Source organism: Amblyomma mixtum, chromosome 1 (assembly GCF_055824585.1).
Source record: "Amblyomma mixtum isolate Tamu chromosome 1, ASM5582458v1, whole genome shotgun sequence".
Taxonomy (NCBI): domain Eukaryota; kingdom Metazoa; phylum Arthropoda; class Arachnida; order Ixodida; family Ixodidae; genus Amblyomma; species Amblyomma mixtum.
Window position 1 is genome coordinate 206,422,327 of NC_143012.1, and position 12,223 is coordinate 206,434,549.

General features: G+C 49.9%; 1 protein-coding gene across 4 annotated transcripts in view; it reads left to right on the forward strand.

The window, feature by feature from the left end:
• Positions 1-4,796, forward strand: part of LOC149370653 (phosphatidylinositol 4-phosphate 3-kinase C2 domain-containing subunit alpha-like) — an 81,558-nt gene extending 76,762 nt beyond the window's left edge. For all 4 annotated transcript variants that reach the window (XM_089562608.1, XM_089562612.1, XM_089562603.1 and 1 more), the window contains one exon: positions 537-4,796. In XM_089562608.1, the coding sequence (XP_089418734.1) occupies positions 537-3,923 (3,387 nt within the window). In that variant the 3' untranslated portion in view covers positions 3,924-4,796. The remainder of the gene's footprint in view (positions 1-536) is intronic.
• Positions 4,797-12,223: the final 7,427 nt, after the last annotated feature.

Here is a 12,223-nt window from a genome sequence, read left to right on the forward strand (position 1 = left end):
AGCACATACATGCCACAATACACTTCGTTGTCATACGTGATCTGTTAGGGGCTTTGAGAGAAGGCCGCTTAGAGAAAGAGGGGAGCTCCAGGGCTTTCGGCTGAAAAACTGCTTTCGAGCGCTCCCCAAAGGATGGCGCTGCGGTCCTACACTCACGCATGTAAAAGACCGGCCGCAGGGCCTTCATGTCCTTTCCCCCTCTGGCAGGCAGATGTATACACGCTCGCGTAGTATTCGAACGCGCTGCATATACATTCTTGTCAGGCCTGCGTCTCGTCGTGTCCGCGTACGCTTCTGCATCGTCCTGGATTTCAATGCCGCCACCGGCACAGCTGCTTAAGCCGAGCAATGGAGCCTGTGTTAGGCCCGTAAACATTTCATGCTTACTCTACTCTCGGTTACGGGAGAGGCGCATTTTTTTTATTCGATGCTTATAAAATGGCTTAGGTGAACAGAACAATGCGAACAGGATTATGAACCTAGAATATTTTAATAGGTAAAATTGAAGTCCTAACGACGTTTTTTTTTCTGCGCAGGTGGAGCCAGATGATAGCCCGTACACCGGCCTACTCATCAGCCCGACCTTACAGAACAACTCCGACGAGACGTTCGACGTGAAGCTCAAGATATTCGCCGAGGGCTTACATAAGCCCGTGTCTTTCTCGTGCCCCGCAGCCACTCGAGTAGGCTACCTGGTGGACAGCCTGAAGCCCTTCTTGGGAGACTCTAAGGGTTTGTACGTGTTTAAAGTGACCGGCCTCGATGAGTACCTGTCAAACGAAACTGTCCTCAGCGACTACGAGTACATATGCACCTGCCGTAGGCTCGGAAAAACAGCATGGCTGACTTTGACTAGCCTGGACTCTGTGCAGCGACCATGGACGCTTATGACTTGTGAAGAGTGCGACTTGGACGTCGCAGCGGGTAGTGGTGACTCGTCTTTTGGAATTGTCGTCGGCTACGAGGACATCAAGGAACGCGTGATCAACTTCGAGAACGCGGCGGACCGCTTGATCACCAGCGTTGAGAAATCTTCATCGCTTTCAATGGCAAACGGCGGAATGGACATCTTGGCTGCCGCTGACGAGGTCAAGACGGCGGTGGTGGAACTGTGCACGGCAGTGGGAGAGACAGAGACTGCGGATGTGCATCGGTCTACTGTGAATATGACAAACTTCCTTCGCGATATCCTGTTCGAAAACAGAGATGGTGTGGGTGCTCCTAAATTGGCCTTCCTTCTGAGCCGCTTTGTAGAGGACATCGAAATGGCGTTAGCGAGGTTCCTGGCCATGCACTCGGAGCGGCGCCTAGTCGAATTCGCGGTAGACTTTCTCGACGACAGACTATGTCCGAGGACTAACGGCCACAAAGTGGACAGCAACGAACTGTTCCGACCACGAGTCGAGATGTTGACTCAGCTCCAAAAGCCGTGGCTCCAGGAGTACGACACTTACACAGTGGACTGTGCGCTCACGTACGGTGAGCGCTTGTTGTGCCATCAGGCGACGCGTAAGGTGTGCGTGACCCAAAAGCTATTCCAGTGCGTCAACTTCGACGAGCGGGTGACATTCAAGAACGCTACCATTCACTCACTGCCCCGCGAGACGAGGATGTACATGACCTTGATCGGTCACCGAGAGGGTGTGGACCAGGTCCTCGGCTGGACTGCGCTAAACGTATTCGCTGACAGGGAACACTTCAATGGCGGTGAATTCCTGCTGGGCCTTTGGTCACCGGATACGGTGTCACCACGCGGGCCAGCGTGCGCCAGCGAGCGGGACAAAGGTTACCTTCATGTTTCTATACCGTACGTCCGAAATCCGGCGGCACTCGCCAAGTCCATCTCACGAGAGCCTCAAGAAGCAATAAAAAAGCCCTTTCACCAGCTCAGCCCGGACATACAAAGGACTCTACTCGATCTTACAGTGAACGACGTCTCACAGCCGTTGCCACAAAGCGTTCGTGACATGGTCTGGCAATATCGCTATTACCTTTGCGACTTTCCGAGCCTGCTGCCGCACTTGCTACGCCACCCGGCCTGCTGGGACTCGACAAACATCGACGAGACTTACATGCTCGTGCGCGCTTGGTGTCCGCTCAGTCCGGAGGAAGCACTCACGTTGCTCTCCGCGTCCTTCCCTGACAGCTTAGTGCGGAAATACGCCGTGCGCTCTCTCCAAAGCGTCGGCAGTGATGAGCTTTCCTTGTACTTGGCCCAGCTGGTGGAGTCGCTGAGGTTCCAAACCTGGGAGGATTCATTCTTGGCCACTTTTCTGCTCCAAAGGGCTCGACAGAGCGTCCGGCTGGCGCACCAGCTGTTTTGGTGGCTCACGGGAATGATCAACGAGCCCCTCATGAGGCATAGGGCTTTGGTCATGCGCAAGGCCCTATTCTTCATTGCTGGGGAGAAGGTATCGGCTAGCCTCCTAACGCAAGTCATAATTGACGACATGCTTGCGGAGACCGCGCGAAACGTCAAAGAAGCCAATGACTACCAGAGGCGGGAAGTCATGCGCCGGGACTTGTCCAAACTGAACGATTCTTTGAAGACCCTAAAGCTGCGGCTGCCTCTCGACCCTGCGATTAGTGTCGAGTCCATCGATATTGACACGTGTTGCATTTTCCCATCGAAGACCCTTCCAATCAAACTCGTCTTCAGGTCGTGCGAGGAAGCAGCCGAAAAGATTGAGGCAATCTACAAGGCAGGTGACGACCTGCGCCAGGACATGCTCATGTTAAGTGTGATTCGGCTTATGGACAAGCTGTGGCTGGAGAGCGGGATGGACTTAAAAATGCTGACTTTCAAGTGCATCGCGACCGGGGAGAACCGCGGCTTCGTCGAGGCCGTCCGGGACGTGTCTACGCTTCGTGTAATCCAAACGGAACACTCCGGAGTCACGGGGGCTTTCAACAACCGCACCATCACAGATTGGTTCTGGAAGCACAACCCGTCTAGAGCACAGTACCAGGCGGCAGTGGACAACTTCATCAAGTCATGTGCGGGATGCTGCGTAGCTACGTACGTTCTCGGCGTAGGCGACCGGCACAACGACAACATCCTGCTGTCGACCTCGGGCCATATGCTACACATAGACTTCTCCAAGGTCCTGGGGCGTGCCGAGACGTTGGGAGGAATAAAGCGCGACCGCGCTCCGGTGGCCCTCACACCGGACATGGTGTACGTCATCCGACGAAACGCTGGCGAGGCCCACTTTGTCCGCCTCTGTTGCGAGGCTTACAACGTGATTCGTCGAAACTCCAACCTGTTCCTGGCGCTCTTCAGCATAATGAAGTATTCCGGCATGGTCGACGTTGACCGGGACGCTCTCGCCTATCTGCACCGTTCCATGTCTCTCGACGCCACCGACGAGCAGGCTGCGCGGCACTTTGAGAAACGCATCCGCGAGAGCGTCATGACCCTCGCGACGAGCTTCAACTTCTTCATCCACAACCTCGCCGTCCTCGGGACACCCGCGAGGGGAGAGTGTGCGCTGAAGTTATCCTTCAACCCTCGAGACTTCAGCGTCGCCGCCGAGGGCCGCATCGTCCGCCTGCGCGTCGAAGGAATCCGGCTCCGCTACCATCCCGAGCGCTACTACGTCTACGTGGTCGCGGTTACGCGGGAGTTCCCGCCCACGCAGTCGGTGGCGCGCACCTACAAGCAGTTCCTCGAGCTGTACAGCAAGATGAGCAAGAAGTTCCCCGAGTACGACTTCTGTCCGCTGTCACGAGGCACTGTGTTCAGTTCTGAGAGCGACGAGTCTCTGGCACTCCGGCGCAAGCGCTACATCCAGGACTTCCTGGACTCCGTGATGGCGCTGCCGGACGAAGTGGCTCACTACAGACTCATGTACAGCTTCTTCCATCCGCTTCCCCGAGACCTGGAACTCAGGGACAATGTTCCCATCAGGATAGCCACGTGAACGAGTGCGTGTTTGTGCGTGAGCTGAGCGTGCGATGATGTGCATCGGTGCGGACAGAACCGGACTGTGGTGTTGTTTCCTGTTTTTTTTACCATGGGGATCAATAAGCAGACATATACGGTGTACACGGTTTTCACTTCTCTTCACCCACTGAACTATCGTTAACCGGTGAAATGTTTTGTGCATTGATAACTGCTTCAAGCGGTACGCGACTAGAAGCTCCAGCTGCTCTGTGCTGTCAAGTTCAAACTTTCATTAGTCATTCGCTTAAACCGTACATTAACTGCAGTAAGTGGAGCACAGCATATACGCACGTTCTGCTGGTTTTTCATAGCTGCCCTTGTCTTCTCGATACACTCACGACTGCTGGTTCGAATACAAAATAAGCGTTCAGTAGTTCTCGCTCCGCATGCCTAATGTAAGCTTTAAAAGCTGCATGTGAAGAGATCTCCAGTCTTGGCGTCATTGATGAAACATGTGAGGTCATTGCGCTTTCCCAAGCTAGCCGACAAAAAAAAAAAGAAGAAATGATGCGACGTCGAGACAAAAAAGTCATCTATGTGTATAGGTTTCTCTAGTCATGATTATATCCTCACGCTCACTGTATAAAGAGGGAGTTGGAAAAAAACGGCCAGGCTGTTTACTGAAGTATCATGCTATAGTGAGGCACGTTTGTGTAACACTAAGCACACGCTTTGTACATACTGATGCCTTCGCTATTAAGGTCGCTGGGAATGCTTCATCGCCTTGTGACGCGCGATTTACAGGCGTGCGTGAAAGCGATTACTTGAAACTTATGAAATGTGCAGTGAACCCACACCAGGGAAAATCTAATTGTGCCTATTCTGTCCTGTTCAGCGCGTAAGATTTTATAATAAAGGAGAATGTTGAAAAAAAAAATTACAACTGAGAGTGCGGCGTTTTCGCAGGACGTCCGTTGCCTGTGCTTTCTGACGAGGTCGTCGCCTTTCGTTCTCTATCAGCAGTATAATGTGGCGCGACGAAACGGATATGCCTTACAGCGGACTGTCCATCTCTCGTAAGTCCTTGCCGTGCACACTGATGACATTGCTCTTGCTGGAAGTACTCCGCGACCAAGGATCAAGACATTCACGTGAAGAGAAAAACCTTCGCCGTCTATGACCAAGTACAGCTCCCATAAAATGTATACAGCCCAAAGGTTTTGATTTTAAGCTGTTTAGCGTGGCTTCCTAGCGCATCAAGCAGTCCAAACCTTGGAAGGGCTAAGGACGCAAAACCATTCCTATTTCGAGAGACTACGGTAGTTGAGGATGCATAACGAGGCATGCTGCAGGTCCCCTTGGGCTGTATACTTTTGACGGAGAGTGTTCATTTCTCATTTTCAGAACCCAACACAACCACCGCATCTGACACTTCGCCAAATGGCCTTACATTGCGTAGCTAAACTGTGTGCCCTCAATATTGTAGCATACATAGCCTGGAGGGTGGCTTTGAGGGCCGAACAAAGAACCTGCTCGTACTTTCCTAGGCAATTACTCTGACAAAGAGACCGTAATTCACAAACAACGAGGTGCATTATGTACAGAGCGACTTAAGTGTCCTTGGATGTGCACTGCTAAGAAAGGCTAGACTAAGAAATCTGCGGGCCGCTCAAGTAGTGTCGGCAAAATAAAAAAATCGAGTTTCGTACCAGTGAACTCAGAACGAAAGGAACGCGCGCTTTTCTGCGAGCGAGCTTTTATCCGTCCAGTAGAGACTGCATTGCCCCGATAAAGAGTTTCTGGAAGTCTCTGAGACTTCCAGAAACTCTTTATCGGGGCCAGCAAATTAGCTAAAACCAACACTCTGCTCACAATAGGCGACTTTAACGCGCGAGGGAAGAGCTGGGGATATCAGAAAAACAACAAGAAAGGGACGCAAGTAAGTGGGGCAGCCGAAGCAACTAATTGCACCCTTTTAACGGACGAAAACCAACGACCCGCCTAGCCAACAGCGTAAGCCCAGACACGTGTCCGGATCTAACGTTTTCAGAGGGGTGAAGCGAGCCACATGGGACAATCTGGAGAACCTCGGCAGCGACCACTATATAATAAGAACGCAAGTATCGGCGGAAAATATCAAACGAAAGATTGGTACGGCCAAGGTCATCGACTGGAACGCTTTCCGCAAGGATTGCAAACAAATGGAGGGAGGAATAACCTCCATAGATAGCTGGTGCCAACAGCTCAAAGACATCCAGCAAAGGTACACCCAAGAAGTAGAAAGAACGGAACAGACACCGGAGATGGACTCTCGACTCCTCAGGATATGGGAGGCAAGAAGGGGGCTCACCAAAAGGTGGAAGAAACAACGATTAAACAGGAAGCTTAAGAGGAAAATAGCGGAGATTACCAAGGAGGCGGAGGAATACGCGACGCAGATCGCAAGACAAAGCTGGCAGCAACTGAGCACCTCACTGAATGGCACACTCAGCACAGCGAGAACGTGGCGAATCTTCAAGGCTCTAATGGACCCCATCGAAACCAAGGCAGAAGGCAGCAAAACCCCCAACAAAGGAACGCCGCAGGGATCGGTCATCTCACCCATACTTTTTAACATCGCTATGATCGGGTTGGCCCGCAAGCTTGAAAAAATCGAAGGCATCCAACACGCCATCTACGCCCACGAAAACACAGTCTGGGCCAACTAGGGCTCACTCAGCCAAAAGGAAGAACGCTTGCAGACGGGAGCTACATGCATGGAAGAATACGTCAGAGAAAGAGGCCTCGCCTGCTCAACGGAGAAGTCCGAACTTCTGAGAGAAAGGAGAGGAAAGAAGACGGAAGAAAGCCTCAGTGTCACCCTCGAGGGACAGAGGATACTGGAGAAATACCAGATCAGGATCTTGGGAATGTGGGTGCAAAGCAACCAGAGGTGCTCTCACACACTCGGCCTGCTCATACAAGCAACAGCGCAAGTCACAAGAATGATAACCCGAGTATCGCAAAAGAGAAGCGGCATGAAGGAGGGAGACACGATCAAGCTGGTCAGGAGCCTCGTGATCAGCCGAGTCACGTACTCCCTTCTTTAGCACAACATCAACAAGGGTGAAAGGGATCAAGCCAACACCCTCATAAGAAAAGCGTACAAGACAACTCTCCATCTCCCATCCAATACAGCAACGGAGAAGCTGCTCAGCCTCAGGGTTCACAACACCATCGAAGAGCTCACGGAAGCACAACTGGCAACGCAGCGAGAGAGACTCCAGCAGACTTCCTCTGGCAGAGCGCTCCTATTAAAATTAGGGTGTCGAGTACAGTATACACTGTACTGATGGGCGACTTCAATGCGAAGGTAGGCAAGAAGCAAGCTGGAGACCAGGCGGTAGGCGACTATGGCATAGGTTCTAGGAATAGCAGGGGAGAGTTATTAGTAGTGCTCGCAGATAGAAACAATTTACGGATCATGAATACCTTCTTCTACAAACGAGCCAACAGGAAGTGGACGTGGAAGCGCCCCAATGGTGAGAGGGATGTGGACGTCCTCGGAAAGGTCCGTTGTAGTGACCACAGAATGGTAAGGTCTCGCATTAGCTTAGATTTGAAAAGGGAACGCAGGAAATTAGTGAAGCCGAAGTCTATTAACGAATTAGCATTAAGAGGGAAAGTAGAGGAATTCAGGATGTCGCTGCAGAACAGATTTTCCGCTTTAACTGAAGATGACGACCGTAATGTTGAAAGAGTGAACAATCGTCTCACAGATATCATTACGGAGTGCGCCGTAGAAGTAGGCGGTAGGATGGTTCGACAAGATACTGGGAAGCTATCTCAGGAGTCTAAAGATCTGATTAAGAAACGGCAAAGCTTGAGGACGTCTAACTCCATAGATAGAATAGGACTAGTAGAGCTGTCGAGGTAGCCGACATCAGGAAGATTAACATGGAGAAAATCGAGCATGCTCTAAAGAGTGGAGGTAGCATAAAAGCAGTAAAGAGAGAACTAGGCATAGGTAAAAACCAGATGTATGCGATAAGAGACAAAGAGGGCAAGGTCATTACCAATATGGATAAGACAGTCAAAGTAGCCGAAGAGTTTTACACAAATCTATACAGTAGCGATTGCAATCAGAATGTTACTGAGAGAGGCAGTAGGGCACAACAATGGGACATCCCGCCAGTAACGAAGGAGGATGCAAAGAAAGCCTTAGGAACAATGCAGAAGGGGAAAGCAGCTGGTGAGGGTCAGATAACAGCAGATTTGCTGAAGGATGGAGGAGAGATTGTGCTCGAAAAACCAGCCACCCTGTATATGCAATGCCTTGTGGCCTAGAGCGTACCTAGAGCTTGGAAAAACGCTAACATTATCTTGATTCATAAGAAAGGAGTCGCCAAGGACTTGAAGAATTACAGACCGATTAGTTTATTGTCTGTTGCCTACAAGGTATTTACTAAGGTAATCGCTAGTAGGGTCAGGACAACCTTAGACTTCAATCAACCAAACGATCAGGCAGGCTTTCGTACAGGATACTCGACAATAGACCATATTCACTCAATCAATCAGGTGATAGAGAAATGCGCAGAATATAACCAGCCCTTAATATAGCGTTCAATGACTACGAGAAAGCATTCGACTCAGTAGAAACCTCAGCAGTCATGCAGGCATTGCGGAATCAGGGTGTAGAAGAGTGTTATGAGAAAATATTTGAAGATATTTATAGCGATTGCACAGCTACCATAGTTCTCCATAAAGTCAGCAAAAAAATTCCAATAAGAAAGGGTGTCAGGCAGGGAGACACGATCTCGCCTATGCTATTCACTGCCTGTTTACAGGAGGTATTCCGGGGCCTAGAATGGGAACAGTTGGGTATAAGAGTTAATGGAGAATACCTAAGTAATTTGCGATTCGCTGATGACATTGCCTTGATAAGTCACTCAGGACATGAACTGCAAAGCATGATCAATGAATTAGACAGGCAGAACAGAACAGTGGGGCTAAAAATTAACATACAGAAAACCAAAGAAATATTCAAGTCTAGCAAGGGAACAGCAGTTCGAAATTGGTAGCCAGGTGCTGGAAGTAGTAAGAGAATGTGTCTATTTAGGGCATGTAATGACAGCTGATCCGGACCATGAGAGGGAAACAACTAGAAGAATAAGAATGGGATGGAGCGCATATGGCAGGTTCTCTCAGATCATGAATGGCAGTTTACCAATATCCCTCAAAAGAAAAGTATTCAACAGCTGTATCTTACAGGTACTCACCTATGGGGCAGAAACGTGGAGGCTAACGAAGAGGGTTCAGCTTAAGTTAAGAACAATGCAGCGAGCTATGGAAAGGAAAATGATAGGTGTAACGTTAAGAGATCGGAAGAGGGCGGAGTGGGTGAGGGAACGAACGCGGGTTAATGACATCCTAGTCGAAATCAAGAGGAAGAAATGGGTTTGGGCAGGTCATGTAATGCGAAGGCAAGATAACTGCTGGTCCTTAAGGAGTGGATTCCAAGAGAAGGCAAGCTTAGCAGGGGGCGACAGAAAGTTAGGTGGGTGGATGAGATTAAGAAATTTGCGGGAATACGGTGGCCGCACCTGGCGAAGGATAAGGTTAGTTGGAGAGACATGAGAGAGGCCTTTGCCCTACAGTGGGCGTAGTCAGGCTGATGATGATGATGATGATCCAAAAATTAAGGCTAGAACGAAAAACGGCGGGCATACCGGACGATATCCGCTGCACGCTTAAGGTAAGCTCGCTGCCAAAAAACATGGATCCGAACCTACACGCAGCCAGGCGAAACGCCCGAGCAAAATATGTAGAAAAGTATCTGGCAGGCAAGGCGAATACGGTATACACCGACGCCACGCAATACCCCTACAAAAGGGGGAAGATAGAGCAGAAAGCCGTAGCTGCAGTGATACAATTGGACTATAAGGAAATCACTTGCGCATCGGCATGGGATTGCAGGATAACCGAAGGAGAAGAAATGGCTGTAGCTCTAGAGGCCGTAGAGGGATACCGTGCAAACAGACCCCTAGTAATCCTCACAGACTCCAAAGAGGCACGCCGTAACTATATGAACGGCAGAATCAGTCGGAGAGCACTTCGCATTCTCCTTCGCGCAGACTTTCCCAAAGAACCAGACACACTATTTTCTGGATACCGGGATACACTGGATCGAATCGAGGGCAACCAGAGGGCCGACCAAAGTAGCTCGCGAGCACACGAACCGAGCGCTTCAACACGCGGTTCCCAAGGAGTTCTCACGGGTAGTCCCGGAGTATTCGGAGATATTGAAGTGTTACAGAGGAATGAGGGCAAAGTATCCTCCCCCCCAAAACCTTTTAAATCAACAAGCAGCACTATACGGGCGGAAACTGCAAACGGGAACCTTCCCACGGAACAGTGGGAGAGTTTGCTCTCCAGCGGCAACACGGTTCTAACTGGTCATCCATGCCCAGCGAGCAGCCAAACTCAGCGGTGCCTTGGAATAGGGGCGCCGACCCAGCAAGACAGAGGCCGCAAGCCATCAGGAAGATGAAAGACCTCTGTCGACCGTAATAACTTGTAAAATAGAGCAAATAAAGTTTATCCTATCCTAATTCACTCTATGGCCTAAAAAAAATAGGAAGAAAAAAAATTGGAGGACGCTTAAGCTTCGCCGTGGAACGCGACTGCGTGTTGCAGAGCTGCCAAGTAGCCACGGAACGCCATCGACCGTTCAGCGCGACGCCTTGCCCATTGGAAACACCTTTGAACGCATTCGTAATTTCTTTTGCGGAAGCAACGCTGCACTAGGTGTGAGCGATTTCGCGGAGCCCCGGAGAGCCTCAACAACGCATGCGCGGGTGTGAGAGTTACTGAGTAATTTCCTGTCCTCAATACAATTTTCATTTTCTTCATTGCGGCCCCTCTTTCTCTTTCACTCCGACTTCCTCCCTTCCTGTACGGTGCGGTTCAGGCGCCCACGGAGATGACAGAGAATTACTGCGCCATTTCCTTAGCCTCCACTACGGCGTCTCTCATAGCCTCAGTCGCTTTGGGACGTTAAACCCCCATGAACCAAACCAAACCATACCTTTCCTCGAAAAGCGTTCGTTCAAAGGGCAAGGCATCGCGCCGAACGGGTGGTGGCGTTCCCTGGACCCCCTGGCAGCGCTACAACACGCTGTCGCGTTCCACTCCTAAGGGCGAAGCTTAAGCGTCATTAATCAGCGGTTAATTAGTATTGAACCATTAATGAGTAATTAGTCATTAATTAGTAATTTGTCACTTCTTAGCAATTAGTACTTAATATGTGTGACGTCACCAGTGCCACAGAGGTAGTCAAAGTGGTGCGGAAAATGCATTCACCTCTACGCACTTCAGACAAAGTGCCCCCTGAGATGCCGCGCCCCTGCGATTGCCCCCTTCCGCAATTCTACTCGGGATGACCATTGGTCAAACCATAGCAAATTTTTAAAATTATTCCAATTAATTCATTGACCAATTTCACACTCAAAATTGTCTTACCTACATCAAGCATTGGATTTTTCATTCTGAACATTCTTTTTTCCTTTTTTTTACATTTCTCATTTCTTTAATTACAATGATTTCATCAACTCGTAATCGCCTATCACAAAGCAATCACTCATAAATCACTAGAACCACAAATTACCATGATAAGACTTTTTTACGCATCCCCCCCATTGTTTCTGACACGTGGTGCCTACTGCCTACTGGCGCCTTAACCATAGAGCATGCAAGAGATGCCATTGCATTCAAGCGGATCTTAAGCACCAACTCGCCCATGCCTGCTTAGTCACAAACGACTGAGCAACCGGTTTATAACTGCCAACATCCGGGAAGTCCACGCCTTCCCGGGATAGCTCATCCTCCTGTAGCGTTATATTGCTGGGTCGGACTCCCTAAAAACTATTCCCCCCGTACATCGGCCATTCCCGTGTGCTCCGTCAGGTGACCATTATGAACTATATGAAATTGCCCCACTAAACTTTCAGACATCGTTCACCCGCCTAGCTACTGATGCTGCTGATGCTGTTCGGCTCAAACATTATCATGCAACTGAAGCACTTCCAGCCAAGCATCAGGAATGAGTTCATGTTGCCAGAGGGTCGTGGCACCTATCAAGTCGAATAGCGTTTCATGTGCTGGGTGCCGCTTCTCGCTAGCTGTTCAGCTAGTACACCTGTCTTTTGTAAATAACCATGAGAAACTATTTTCACTAAATGATTTTCAGGTGATGCTCCAGTCAAATAGCTTTCATATGTTACATTGGCTTCCACAGCCAAACAGGGCACCAAAATGAGGGAGTGCCCCCAGTTTAATGCAACAACAGACAAAGAAAAA